This window comes from Paramisgurnus dabryanus, chromosome 14 (assembly GCF_030506205.2).
Source record: "Paramisgurnus dabryanus chromosome 14, PD_genome_1.1, whole genome shotgun sequence".
Lineage (NCBI taxonomy): Eukaryota > Metazoa > Chordata > Actinopteri > Cypriniformes > Cobitidae > Paramisgurnus > Paramisgurnus dabryanus.
Window position 1 is genome coordinate 11,477,784 of NC_133350.1, and position 15,470 is coordinate 11,493,253.

The 15,470-nt window shown below is 38.7% G+C and overlaps 1 protein-coding gene across 1 annotated transcript; it reads left to right on the plus strand.

Moving 5' to 3' along the window:
* The first annotated feature begins 503 nt into the window (after positions 1–503).
* Positions 504–15,383, plus strand: kif17 (kinesin family member 17). Its single transcript, XM_065240816.2, has 14 exons — positions 504–916; positions 5,341–5,487; positions 5,698–5,799; positions 5,874–6,063; positions 6,167–6,619; positions 7,297–7,385; positions 7,734–7,890; positions 11,371–11,456; positions 11,568–11,689; positions 11,832–12,060; positions 12,571–12,829; positions 14,398–14,477; positions 14,669–14,795; positions 14,877–15,383. Exons 1-14 carry the CDS (start codon positions 686–688, stop codon positions 15,062–15,064), a joined length of 2,460 nt encoding a protein of 819 aa, XP_065096888.1. The 5' UTR covers positions 504–685; the 3' UTR covers positions 15,065–15,383.
* The last annotated feature ends 87 nt before the right edge of the window (positions 15,384–15,470 follow it).

The following is a 15,470-nucleotide window of genomic DNA, read 5'->3' on the forward strand; positions in this document are numbered from 1 at the left end:
ACAACTATTTTTTTACAAATTTATACAGGTTGTAACAACATGAGAGTGAGTAAACGGTGAGAGAATCTTCATTTTAGGGTGAACTATCCCTTTAAGCCATTTTGAGGCCCCATTGGAAGTTTGTTGAGACCCCCAGCCAGATAGATGAATGATAGGTCCCCTCAAATAATAAGCATTTTTGTACGTTTATGACCATTAAGATATTTTCTCATGTTTGACAATTTCTTAACTTTAAACAGGTCAAATAAACTTTCTGAAAATCATTCATCTTAAACCTGAATAAAATAAGAGTTACTCTTTACATAGAGAAAAGCTTTTAATTGTCATATTGTGCCGCGATAGAAACTACATGTGTGTCAAAAGAAGGAAATGTTTTCTTTAATAAAAAATTGTTCTTGCACAGTGTGAACGCGCACGTCGCCTGCGCGTTTGAAGTTGGTTGCTAGGCAACAAAGAACGCCACCGCCAGAGAAACACGCGGCTTTATTTCATTTCGCTTTTGACAGCAGCTGCAGTTTGTCCTCCTTGGACGGAACCTGAACCGGATGACAATATTTGCAATCGCGTTTCTCGTCGTTTCTAACGACAAAAGAGCCGTCGGATGCCGTGTTATAAGATGAGTCCGGTTGTCGGAGTGGTATTCTCATCTTTTCTCAGAACATAAGCAGAGAAAAGATCCGTCAAGATGGCTTCAGAGTCCGTAAAGGTGGTCGTCAGGTGTCGACCCTTGAATGACCGAGAAAACGCGATGAATTGCAAAATGGTCGTAACTATTGACAGCGGCCGATGTCAATGTTTCATAGAGAAACCCGGAGCCACAGAAGAGCCGCCCAAACTATTCACTTTTGACGGGACTTATTACACCAACCACTCCACTGAACAGATGTACAACGAGATCGCCTATCCGCTGGTGGAGGTAATATATTTACTTATTTTTAGGGGATTGATCAGTGTGACTTGTATCCTTGATAAAAAAAGAAAAGAAAAAAATAATCCATTACAGTTTTACAAACTTTAGGGTGTCAGCTGTTTACCAAATTATTACAAAATCCCTAATGTAGTTAGTGTTAATGTTTTGTGTTTTATTCCAGTAGAAATTTTATAGTGTGTTGCAAGATAACATCCCACCAACAACAGAACCCAACACATTACCAGTATACACCCACAGGGACATCATAATTTACCTTAAAACCAATACAATTCCATTATAACCATTAAAGCCATTAGAATATATCTGTGATGGTTTCTATTGTTTTTCAGCATGTATTGGGGCCACGTTCCAGTGTGCATAGACTTTGGATATCTGATACTTGATCCATCTCTTATCTGAAACACAACACCAATACAGTTTAAATCAGACACGGAAGTAGCCTAACCTACAGGCCATTCTGTAATAGATTATTTACTAGAATGGTTGTAAGTTGGGCCCTTCGCTCTAAATATTTAGCACTCAGTGCTGTAATGCAGCGTAGCGTAGGAATAAAATAAAGAAAATGTTGTTTGTTTACTTGTTTACATGTTTATTTTATACTTCATGAGAAAAATGTACTTCTAAATAGTTGAGTAAACTTTTCCCAGTTTTATTTGTACATTTTAAACCCTTAAATAAATGTGGCTTGGTTATTTATTGTAAATATGTTTTATATTATTACTAAAGAAAATGTAAATGAGCTGTTAGGGTGTTTTCACAAGTGCTCTTTAAGAAAACCAAACTCGAACCCCTTAAAGTGGACCAAAAAGTGAACCAAATGAATAAGGACTGACTTTCTATTCTTAAGTCTGTGTCCAAATACCCACACTTGCTGTCTTTGCACTTGACTACTTGCATGACGTATGTCCTGTATTTGGCCTAAGTCTTCTAGTGGCCAAAAAGGTCCCAAGCGAGCATGTAGAATTATTCATCCGATGGGACATGTCAATTCTGGTGGCAGACACAAACACTCTGAAACAAATATAAAATATTATCTACACTAACGGCACATTCACACAGGGCGAAAGCGTTAACCCTTGACGAAAGGCTTGTCTGAAGCATGGCCAACAGCCAATCACAGTGGCCGCAGCACATGCTCTGATCTTCCATAAACGTAATTGGCTGGCTCTGCCTAGGTTATTTACATAAGGCAATCTGATTGGCTGATGCTCGTGTTGCCGCTTGAAAAGTTGAGAAATGTTCAACTAATGCCGTGAGCAACGGCAGTGACACGGTGCCGATGGATCCACATTTCAGTTCACCAACGCTTGACGTCACCCATTAAAAGTGAATGGGAAGCGTCAACGCTGACGCCCCGTGTGAATGCGCCGTTATGTGAAACTGTCAGAGGCAGAATTCTTTGCACCAGTAATAAAACTCTTCATTTTGTGCAGACAGTTTTATTAAAGTTTATTGTTTATTCAGTAGTCCCTGAATAAACGAAACAATTAATAATGTTTAAAATTATGTAATAAAAGCAGTGGCAGTTGTTTTACAAAATACGTAATGTTGCATTTACACCAGCCATGGTAGGGGCGGAAAAAACGCGCTATTCGCGCGTAGTTTGACACTTGAAAATTAGAGTTCACTCGCTTCATCCGCGTGTGAAATTCTTCATTGGAGGGGCTTCTGCGACTCCACGGAGACTCCGCCACTCCGCTCGCTTCCTGTAATCAAGTCACTACTACAGCAAGGTCCTGATTGGTTAACACGGCGCGGAAATCCGCCGAAGCGCAGATTTTTCAACTCGCGCGTTTCCTGCGCGTACCGCGCTGCAGGATAATAATCTGCGTGTAATCGCATCTTTGCATTGACTTAACATGTAAATCACCTGCGCTTGCCGCCTCTAACGCAGCTATGCACTTTGCACCAATGAAATGTGCCGCACTTTTTATTTACAACCAAAATATGTAATATCCATTTGTTAACTTAGAATAAAAATTTTCCACTACATCTAATGATGTCTGGGCCAAAGTCTTACGATTTACATCCAGATCATGATGCATGCTGGGATACACTTGGCCTTGAATACCGCTCCGAAGATAGTGTGGGTTTAGTGCGGTGTAAGGGCACTGCAAGTTTTAAAGGAAGTTTTAAAGGAAAACACCACCGTTTTTCAATATTTTACTATGTTCTTACCTCAACTTAGGTGTGTATTAATTCGTCTATCGTTTTTCAATGCGTGCACTTAATCTTTGTACAGCGCGTCATGAATGTGTTAGCATTTAGCCTAGCCCCATTCATTCCTTAGGATCCAAACAAGGATGAATTTAGAAGCCACCAAACACTTCCATGTTTTCCCTATTTAAAGACTGTTACATGAGTAGTTACACGAGTAAGTATGGTGGCACAAAATAAAACGTGGTGATTTTTAAGCACATAAAAAATGAGAACTATATTGTATGGCGACTTCCACCTCGGGCACAGTAACATTTACGGAAGTTTGAGCGAGAGGGGGAGTAGTCAGAAGTGATGATGTTTACTGCACACCGAGGTCGAAGTGCTACAAACTAAGTGCTCTTCCGCCATACAATATAGTTCTCATTTTTTATCCGCTTAAAAATCACCACGTTTTATTTTGTGCCACCATACTTACTCGTGTAACTACTCATGTAACAGTCTTTAAATAGGGAAAACATGGACGTGTTTGTTGGCTTCTAAATTCATCCCTGTATGGATCCTAAGGAATGAATGGGGCTAGGCTAAATGCTAACACATTCATGACGTGCTGTACAAAGATTAAGTGCACACATTGGAAAAAAGATAGGTATGTATTTATTTGTCTAAGTTGAGGTAAGAACATAGTAAAATATTGAAAAACTGTGGTGTTTTCCTTTTAGACATGGGACAATCTTGCGCACTTACTTCCTGTTGCGTGCATGAGCTCTCAAGTAGCCAAGACTGCAAGTGTGAGTATTTGGACGCAGCCTTAGATCCATTTTTGGTCCACTTGGGCAGCAATAGGGTCTTAGACCCAGAGATGTATAAAGTACTAGCGACCCAGACTTGAGTAAAAGTACAAGTGCTCTATCAAAAAAGTGACTTGAGTAGAAGTTGAAGTGCTCTTTAAGCACAGCACTTAAGTGGAAGTACTAAAGTATTAAACATGCTTTGTACTTAAGTATTGCAAGTAGTTTATTTTAAAATATACTACTCAAGTACTGAAAGTAAAAGTACAAGTATTGTGTAATGTAGTTATTAAAGAAAACAGTCAAAAGTTTGAATATAATATTGTTTATATTATTTCAAATGTTTAAGCTAAAGGACACTTACAATTCCTTTGGCTGTAGCAGGAGTACAAGGACATGAATTTTCAGATAATTCAGATTAATTTAACTGATATGGCGATAGAGAATTCAGAATTAATGAAATATTAGTCGATAAAATGGTAATAGGTAAAGGTACAAGGTGTTTCATTGAATTTAGGTTTCCTTCTTTCGCGCACACTCGCCCTTTCTTGCGCATTCTCTCTCTCTCTGTCTTTCTCGCGCACTTTGGTTCTCTCTTCGCTTCACATTTGTCAACAACCCTGGCTCATATTTGTGAGTGAGAGGTTGGGAGGGGTCGCCCTTTACTATCTCCAATTGGTTCAGACCACCATGTGACCATGATTCGTAACATTTGAGAGTAACGAGTAACTATGCAGCACATAAAAAATGTATTGGAGTAAAAGTATTAAACTCAAAGAAAAAATGTACTGAAGTAAAAGTGGAAGTAGGAGAGAAAAAATAATACTTCAGTAGACTACAGATACTGTCTTTTAGTACTTAAGTACAGTAGTGAAGTAGTTCTACTTCGTTACTATACATCTCTGCTTAGACCTCTTTATATTCAGACTTATTTTTTGAGACCAACCCTTAGAAACATTTATGTTTTTGGCACATTGATTACAGTTTGGATCTACTATAGACCGTTTCAGCAGTAACAACATAAACAAGCGGCTGTCACGGTCCGCACGTAACTTCCGGTAAACTTCGCTAAGAATAAATAACAACAAAGTTCTTTAAACGTAGTTTATTTATATAACAAGCAAAAAAACAACACATAGATTACCTAGGAAACCAAAACATTTGTTATTTTCGACAAGGCATTCGTTCAAGAGATCAGTTTAGTAACTAGTCAGACCATTAAAAAAACGAAACCGGAAGTAAGGTTCGAATCCAGACGTGTATCACGTGCGTCCGATGAAACCGTCTATAAATACCATGATTAAACTATGGTTATTGTGGTAAGACCATAGTCAATTTGTGGTTGCTATGGTTTTACTACAAATTAATCCAAAAAACTTTAGATACATACATGTAAATGTGGCTTTTGCATTGCACACACTTAATATCACATGTTTAAAAATGATGCTACTGTTCAAACAGGGTGTAACTGAGGGCTACAATGGGACAATTTTCGCTTATGGACAAACAGGAAGTGGCAAGTCGTTCACTATGCAGGGTGTTCTGGATCCTCCGTCCCAGAGAGGAATCATCCCCAGGGCTTTTGAACACATCTTTGAATCAATCCAGGTGATGAATCTTCACATGTTGTTCTTTACATGTTTTCATTGGCCTAGTTGTACATTATAAGTTGGACTCATTTATGCATTTAAAATTGAATAGCATGTAACAAATTAATTTAATTAAAACGAGTAGAAACGTTAATTTCAGAGACCTTTTTTATATATGAAGACATTGAATTGACATCTGATCTGATTAGATCTGTACTCTTATGTGTAGTGTGCCGAGAACACAAAATTCCTGGTTCGAGCCTCCTACCTGGAGATTTACAAGGAGGAGGTCAGAGATCTTTTGGGAAAAGACACAAAACAGAAGCTGGAGGTACATTCATACTGTACAGACACAGCTTATTATTTTATGGTAGAACTAAATGTATCTCTGTTTGTGATATAAAGCTGAAGGAACATCCTGAACATGGTGTATACGTACGGGATCTCTCCATGCAAACGGTCCACAGTGTCGGGGAATGCGAGCGGATTATGGATCAAGGCTGGAGGAATCGCTCTGTGGGCTACACGCTCATGAATAAAGATTCATCACGCTCACATTCCATATTCACTATTCACCTGGAGATCTGTAACATAGGTCAGAACCTGAAACACGCACGTCAACATTCACATACAAGTTCATGTAAAATATTGTTATAATCTTCTGACATACGATTAAAAACATCTTCCTGTGAGCTTAGATGCCTCTGGTGAAGAACATCTCCGAGCTGGTAAGCTCAACCTCGTGGACCTTGCAGGAAGCGAACGACAGTCAAAAACCGGTGCTACTGGAGACCGCCTTCAAGAAGCCACCAAGATCAACTTGTCCCTTTCAGCTCTCGGCAATGTCATATCAGCTCTGGTGGACGGACGCTCTAAGCATATCCCGTATCGTGATTCAAAGCTCACTCGCCTCCTTCAAGACTCGCTTGGAGGAAACACCCGGACCCTCATGGTGGCATGTCTCTCACCTGCCGACAACAATTATGAGGAGAGCCTCAGCACTCTTCGGTATGCCAACCGTGCCAAGAGCATCCAGAACCGCCCGCGAATAAACGAGGACCCTAAAGATGCCCTCCTACGCGAGTATCAAGAGGAGATTAAGAATCTAAGGGCGTTAATATCCGGTCAACTGGGGTCTGCGAACCTCAACTGTAAGAAACGGCTTTCAGTCCTGTCCTTTTTTTACAATTTATCTTAATTCATCAAGTTCACGTTTAAAGAGATACCAGAAGCTCAGTATTTTATTCTTATATTTATTAAAGGGACACTCCACTTTTTTGAAAATATGCTCATTTAGTGAGTTCAACATTTGATTTTTACTGTTTTGGAATTCATTCAGCTGATCTCTGGGTCTGGCGGTACAACTTTTAGCATAGCTTAGCACAATCCATTGAATCTGATAAGACCATTAGCATCGTGCTAAAAAAATTACCAAAAAGTTTCAATATTTTTCCTATTTAAAACTTGACTCTTCTGATGTAACATTGTGTATTAAGACTGACGGAAAATAAAAAGTTGCGATTTTCTAGGTCAATATGGCTATGAAACTATATTCTCATTCTGGCGTAATAATTAAAGACTTTACTGCCATGGCTGCAGGAGGCGCAATGATATTACGCAGCACCCGAAAATAGTCCCCTGCTATTGAAAGTTACCAAGGGGACTATTTTCGGGCGCTGCAAATATCATTACCGCCAGACCCGGGGATCAGCTGAATCGAATCCAAAACTGTAAAAATCAAATGTTTAACTCCAGGGGAGCTGGAAAATGAGTGTATTTTCAAAAAAGTGGAGTGTCCCTTTAAACTTAAGTCTTGGTTTTCCGTCAGCGCTGTTGGCAGGCCAGACGTCCGGACATTCATCCCGACCCCAGAGTAACACATCAGAGAGCGAGACAGAGAAAGACCGGATCAAAGAGGTTTGTGAATAAGAGTCTTTGAAATCAGAATTGATATTTTGTGGATTTTAGTTCATAGCTGTTAGCTCTGAATCTATAAAGTGCTACACAATGTTTTTCACAGCAATGCCATATTTTTTGTATCTTTTATAGTCTGTAGATATTTGCTCCACTACAAACAACCTTTTGTGAAACATAAAGGTGTTGTGTAGGTTAAAGGTTCTTTATGAAACCATACAACCTAAAATGGTTCATACCTTTAATAGTGTATGTATAAAAAAGTTGACAAATTTAGCTTTATCAGATAACAAATAATAAAAATTGATAAATAATATTTTTTTATATACATCTTTTATTTGTATGATTTAGGAATATGAGAAAAAGCTCTCCAGATTGCAGGCGGAGTACGATGCAGAACAAGAGTCCAAAGCCAAACTCCAGGAGGACATCGCTGCATTGAGAACATCATACGAGACAAGACTCTCAACCCTAGAGAGGTCTAGAGATAGCCGAACACGTATCACTGGTAATGTTCCCACACCAATTCGGTATCGTTGACTCTTAAGCCGCGTTCACACCACATGATTTTCGTCTGTCACGGATGAACTAACTGACTAACATGATTGGGTGATTCTCACAAAATCCAGATTTAGAAGGTGTCCAGCATCAGAATTTTTAAAAAGCCCTTGAAGCCAATTTTCTTTTTCACATATAAGATTAAGGTCTGAACTTACTATAACCATTATTTTTAGAGCATTTAAAAAATATTTCCTATAGAACTATTAAATTTTTTTAGATCATCATTATCAAAAATTATCATTACCACAACGTGATATTACATTAAATATATGCATTTACAAACTCATGTTTCGGTAATAATAACTAAAAATTGTCTAAGTACTATGACAAACAAAATTTCAACTTTTATCTGGAAAAAAAATAAGAACTGTTTACCTGGTAGCCATCTTGAGTGTCACTGTCAATTATGTATATATATATATTTTTTTGAAAATGCTAGTTCATTAAGGGCTTAAACAATGATTGAAAATTGTTGCGGAGGATGAGACAATTGGTCTTGGACACATTTATATTCCTTATTATTGTCTCTACATTTACCAATGATCACCAAAAACCACATGTTTCTTTACTGTAAATGTTTATAGTATAACATGCACTGAAGCTTTATCTTTTTTTCATTTTTTAATTATAAATATTTTCATGTCAAAGAACCCAAATCCAGTCATGGACACGTTGCGGTATTGAAAAATTTCCCCTTAAATGTGGAAAAAACAACAAAATTGTTTTGTATGATGTCATTTGAAATCATATGCAAAATAGTACATGAAGAGATGTTTGTAACTGTATGCTTCTTATTTTCATGCTCTTACTTTGCATTTACTTTTTTTATTAAAATGTTTCATGACACCTCATAAGTCTAATTTTGTGAGAATCACCCTATAGCTCCTAAATGTTGGCCCTATGTTGTACATTAAGAGAAATTCAAGATGTTCATTGTCACAGTCTTGAGGTCAAAGATAGCCTGCGATTATTTTCTGGAAGTGTACGAAATTTAGCATGATCTACACCTACTGAGTAGCCAATGAGAAATGACGTATTGGCGCTAAATGAAACGCATTTGACTGTGTAGATACTGCTGAGCTTTACATTGCAATAGTCATAACGAATATTCAGTATTACTGTACAGGCCAGTCTTACATTTATTTATACCACAGGCCTGTTGAATGCGTTATTCTGATTGGTTGAGAAAAGGGTGTTGATTATTTTTCTGTAAAATGTACACCTAACCTGTCAAATGTCTTAAAATAACCACCAGAGCAATCTCTGTGGTAACCGGGGTATAAGGAGAATAATTGACCCCGGATCTTTAAATTATTTGAAATAATAATTCAAAAATGCTTTGCATCGTGCCGCATTACCAACTTGGGTGTGCATTATTTTCAAATAATTCAACGTCCTGTCATCAATTATTCCTTACGTTAAAGTGGCATCCCAAGTTTGCATCTTTTCCCCAGCCAAGAACTCCTCCGGTTCTTTTTTTAACGCACTTTGGCAAAGCTGTGTTTGTTTACAACTAGTGTATCCTTATGACCAGGGTTCTAAATTAACTTTTTTGACCACCAGCCAAAGTGGCTGGTAACTTTTTAAAGTTACCAGCCAATCAGTATTTCCACTAGCCAAATTTTTCCCGGTGAAAATAAAAGAAATTTAGAGTGCCACTGAATGCAACAATGATTATTTTTTCTTTCAAATGCATGCAACAATCCTGACAAAACATGACAACATTTTTGTGATGAAACATAAGCTTTCTTCATTTCTCTGTTGATAGACATAAAGCTTTACTGGGGCACAGGCCCCCCATTTTTTGCTGACTTTTTTGAAAGCCTGCTGTGTGCAAGAAAGGGGCAACACTTCTTTACAATATCCTTTGCTTAACACACTATTCTACAGTGCAACAGGTACTGCGAAAGATAAATATGTTGTTAAAAATATTTAAGTGTAATCTTCAACATACCTAACATTATTAACATGTTTGGAGGCATAAATGGCATAACATGTTTGGTAATAATGACAGCAGAGAAATATTTTCTACATTATACAATGATAGCAATGATTGATAACTTATTTTTACAAGAATATTTTTACAAGAATATTTTAAGAAACCAGTCATTTTATGACTGCTATATTAAATAATTTCAGTCTTAGTTACTGCTAACTGTTATGTAAGTTAGTGTCCTAGAGTTAAATATTAGTAAACTAAATATTAATTTCATATCTGAAAATATAGAACAGTATAACGCATAAATCTGTTGATTTTCTCAGCAACAATGCAATTCTATAGACTTGACAAGAGGTTTCCTGAGATTTTTCCTCTAATGTTTGAGACCTGACAGGCTGAGGATGTTGTTTGTCTTACCTCCCTTTAACTCATCATCTCTCCTTTCTTCTTCCATTTCCCTTCTTTGCACAAAACATTTTTGATGTACATCTACAGAAGCCAATAATGATCGAGTCAAAATAAGATTATCAGTATTATTAAGAAACATACTTCTCGTCATGTTTTCATAAATACTCATTCGCGTGGCGTACCCTTTTGGATGCAGTTGCGTGCGCGGATGAACGCAAAGAAGCGCGTGGACATGGATACATGCGTGCACGCGTCAGTACGACTGCTTCGTCGCTTTACAAGCGTAAATTGGGTAACTACATTGCATATAGATCTGTTTTGCCGCTATTATCTTTGTAAAGGAATACATTAGTTAACTGCTAAAATTTAAACTTGAGATTTACACATGGGCACGAAAGATTTACACCGGAGCACATGCCCCACCCCTGTGTCTCAGTATATCCTCCCTGCTCTGCCAGTTCGTTCTCCTTCATCCTTTAGTTTTCTGGTGGACGCGGTCAGTTCGTTTCCATGGTTTCTCGCGCTGGTTTCGCTGCAAACTGCGCGCAGGCAATTGGCGTATTAAACATCATCACGTAGCATTACGGCACAGTGTTCATGTAGGAAGTACTGCCAGAGGGATAAATGACCGAGAACAGAGCTTTATGTATCATGCATGCAATGCCTCATGCATCACCGGCCAAACTGGCTAGTAAGTTTTTATTAACACCCGCCAAAATGAATTTTAACCCGCATTTGGCGGGTTGGCGGGTGTTAATTTAGAACCCTGCTTATGACATTTATTAACGTGTGTCATGGCCTACGAACAGTAGGTGTCATCATTGTTCAGTCTACATACATGCATGTCCTAAGTTTATTAGATCCATGTTGCACAGTGCACATGCATTAAAGATCGATGCTTTTAAATAACATAGCCTAACAGGAAGAGCATGGGATGCACATACAGATAAAGCGTAAATCCTAAATGTGCTGTAAGTTTTGAATAGAATAGAAATGCCTGCCAGATGTATAAGCGTATGAATGTTCTAGATGTAATATCATCTTAATCTTGTTTAAACATCTTGTGTTTTTATTACTCAGATGTGGAGCACCTCAAAGAAGATCTTATCACTGCAGTTATATCTAAAAATGAAAAACAAGCACATGTTGGCCAAGATGTACCCGAGGTAAAGTGATTTAGCCTTAAACTAGATTTAGTTAGGTCATGCAGATGTATGTTAATTTCCAAAAGGTTCCTTAGACTCACAATGCTTAACAATCAGTCCTTGTTTGTGTAGGAGAGTCAGTCAGCCACAGTTGTTGCCGGTGTCAAAGGAGATCCCAGTAGCGAGAGTTCACCTCTAGATACAGTCGTGGTGGCCACACCAGGTCAGCTGGACCACAGACATGTGTTAGAAAGGTGAGAGACACAGACACTGTTGTAGTTCAAACACAATACTGGTTCAAAATCATATGACATTTTCATAACCTACTGTATATGAACCCATTCATAACCATTGTTTTCTCCGTTGACAATGCTGAAATATAATTTTATGTGAAAGGCTGAAGCAGCTGGAGCAGGAGTTTGTGGGAGGAGAGCAGGTGAGGAACGAGGAACTCAAGCAGAGACACAGGCAGAGGAAAACTTTGGCCGATCAGAGGAAAAAACAGCTAATCAGTGCTCTGAGCCAAAGCAGCGAGGAGAGCGACAACGTTTTGCTAAACGTCTATGACTCCATTCAAGAGGAAGTTCATGCCAAGAGCAAACATCTGGAGAACACACAGAAGAAGGTGAGGACCGTCAGACAACACAAACAAAAATCTTCATAAAGATGCCATAGAACAGGGGTGTCAAACATACGGCCCGCAAGCCGAACACAGCCCGCAAAGGTGTCCAATCCGGCCCGCATGATGATTTAAACAGTTTTATTAAATACATATTTTAAAAACCCTTTCAGGTGGGTGTCTAGTTCGTTTTTAATATGAGAGACTTGCGGAAAGCAGCAAAACGCGGAACATAGACTAAACACGGTGCCCAAAAATCTTGCCGTTAAAGATCTACTGATTCCGGTAATCCACTTTGTGTTTTTTTCAACAGGTAGATTCATTACATTATATCAGTTTATATTATAATGATATCTTTACTGTCTCCGTCTAACCTGTCTATATATTGTTTACACCAAACAATTAGGAAACAATCGATCTAGTCTTATCAAGAACTCAATTCGAATCTTGCCATAAATATCAAGTTTAAAACATATATACCTTTTCTGTTTATGTGATCCCGCCTTCTTTTTATAGCTCAGAGCTGCGAAGTTAGAGATCAGGGATCTTCAGGCTGAGTTTGAGATGGAGAGAAACGACTATCTAGCCACCATCAGACGACTGGAACGGGAAGGCCAGCTCCTTAATGGAATTCTGGAGGGCATGGCACCCCTAGTGCGCAGGGACTGTAACTATAGCAACCTGGACCGGCTGAGGAAGGAGGCGGTTTGGGATGAAGAGGGTGGGGTGTGGAGACTGCCGGAAGTTGTGGTGCAGAAAACAACCTTACCTGCAGGTAAAACGCTGGGATGGGGTTCTGTTTACAGAGGTATTTGTCCTTGTTATGGATCTCAAAAATGGTCTGGGGCAGCAGTCCATTTAGGTACAGATAGTATGTATACATTTGGTACCAATATGTACCTCTGAGGTACTAATATGAACTGTTTAGGTGCAAAGGGCGTGTATTTTTTGAAAGGGTACCAGCCCAGTGACAGCTAGGGATTAACACTACAGTCATACACTCACCTAAAGGATTATTAGGAACACCTGTTTAATTTCTCATTAATGCAATTATCTAATCCAGTGGTTCCCAAACTTTTTCAGCGTGTGGTCCCCCTTGTGTACGGTGCATTCCTTTGCGGCCCCCCAAAGAAAATTTGTGACAAAAAACTGTTCTAAAACTCAACATTTTAATAAAAAAAACATTAAATTATTCAAAAAAGTAGTGCTTTTGGTTAGCAGCCTTATTTTTTTAGGTTTAATTACACAGAATTCATGATCAATTAATGTATTTCATAAAATGTCATAAAACTGGGGCTCGCCTGGCAGTTTGAAAACCACTGATCTAATCAACCAATCACATAGCAGTTGCTTCAGTGCATTTAGGGGTGTGGTCCTGGTTAATTCAATCTCCTGAACTCCAAACTGAATGTCAGAATGGAAAAGAAAGGTGATTTAAGCAATTTTGAGCGTGGCATGGTTGTTGGTGCCAGACAGGCCGGTCTGAATATTTCACAATCTGCTCAGTTACTGGGATTTTCACACACAACCATTTCTAGGGTTTACAAAGAATGGTGTGAAAAGGGAAAACATCCAGTATGCAGCAGTCCTGTGGGCGAAAATGCCTTGTTGATGCTAGAGGTCAGAGGAGAATGGGCCGACTGATTCAAGCTGATAGAAGAGCAACTTTGACTGAAATAACCACTCGTTACAACCGAGGTATGCAGCAAAGCATTTGTGAAGCCACTACACCCACAACCTTGAGGCAAATGGGCTACAACAGCAGAAGACCCCACCGGTACCACTCATCTCCACTACAAATAGGAAAAAGAGGCCACAATTTGAACAAGCTCACCAAAATTGGACAGTTGAAGACTGGAAAAATGTTGCCTGGTCTGATGAGTCTCGATTTCTGTTGAGACATTCAGATGGTAGAGTCAGAATTTGGAATAAACAGAATGAGAACATGGATCCATCATGCCTTGTTACCAATGTGCAGGCTTCTGGTGGTGGTGTAATGGTGTGGGGGATGTTTTCTTGGCACACTTTAGGCCCCTTAGTGCCAATTGGGCATTGTTTAAATGCCACGGCCTACCTGAGCATTGTTTCTGACCATGTCCATCCCTTTATGACCACCATGTACCCATCCTCTGATGGCTACTTTCAGCAGGATAATGCACCATGTCACAAAGCTCGAATCATTTCAAATTCGTTTCTTGAACATGACAATGAGTTCACTGTACTAAAATGGCCCCCACAGTCAGGGGGTCAAACACAGTATTAGTATGGTGTTCCTAATAATCCTTTAGGTGAGTGTATAATGTATAAAGGAAAGTCCTATAATCCTTTATTTTCTCTTTGCAGTTTCTCCTCCAGTTCCCAGTGGCTTTGGCAGACTTTCAGCCCGCAGGAATTCGGCGTCCGACCTCATCGACCCCTTTGTGGTATTACAGCACCAAATGAGCAGCCAGTTGAATACAAACAATTACACGATTACCAACCAAACGTTTAGACACCTATTATCATTACTAGGGATGCATTGATGTATCGGCCTAAAATTTGTATCGCAGATTTTCCCAAGATTGTATAAACAGCCGATGATCATTTTAGATTATAATCTGGGTATTCTTTCCAGCATGAAGAAGAAGAGGATCGATATAAGGAGATGCTGAACCGCAGTGATAGTGAAAATATCGCCACTAATTACTTCAAGATAAAACGGAGCAGTCAATTGTTGGCCGGAGACTCTACTAAAAACACAAGTAAGGATAAAAACACAAATTACTTTTTTTTGTGTATGTGTGTCAGTTTCTATGCATTACTAATGCATCATTACCTCACAGTGAATTCTTCTGGTCTGACTGGTAATAACCCAGGTCACCAGACATCCAGTGGATCGAATATATCCCACTTATCCACCGAATCTCTCCTCCCGCGTCCCTTCAGACTGGAGTCACTGGGAGTCTCGTCTACAAACGGCAAAATAAAACGCAAAAAGGGAAAAATGCTCATCTCAGCCGAAGGCAGCTGATATCATATCAATTTTTATACAGTAAGCTGCTTCATTCTGTTATATTTCATTTGTAGATGTATGAAGAGAGCTTAATATTTATTAATGAAGTCCTTGTGATTTTCAATGGCACATAATGTGATTTCTTAACACTGTAATATTGAAAGTTTAAGTAAACTAATACTACCTAATCTGTTGCACTTTTATCATCTCATATCTTTGCACTAAGAGGTTTAGGAACAAAAAGCCGTCATGTGAATCTTTGTTTATTAATAACGGCTGCTGTTGTTTTCTGTAATAAGAAATAAAGTATTTCTAGGTCACCATCTAGCGGACATTTTTGTGATTTATCCACTGCAGTCAGACAAAACTAATGCATATATCATCATAAAACACTTGAGTATTAAATACAATACAAAATCTGTTT

Coding starts and splice junctions, on each gene's coding strand:
- kif17 (XM_065240816.2), top strand. CDS start 686: ATGGCTTCAGAGTCCGTAAAGGTGGTCGTCAGGTGTCGACCCTTGAAT. Junction 6,620..7,296: donor GGGGTCTGCGAACCTCAACT/GTAAGAAACGGC, acceptor GTTTTCCGTCAG/CGCTGTTGGCAGGCCAGACG. Junction 7,386..7,733: donor AGAAAGACCGGATCAAAGAG/GTTTGTGAATAA, acceptor TGTATGATTTAG/GAATATGAGAAAAAGCTCTC.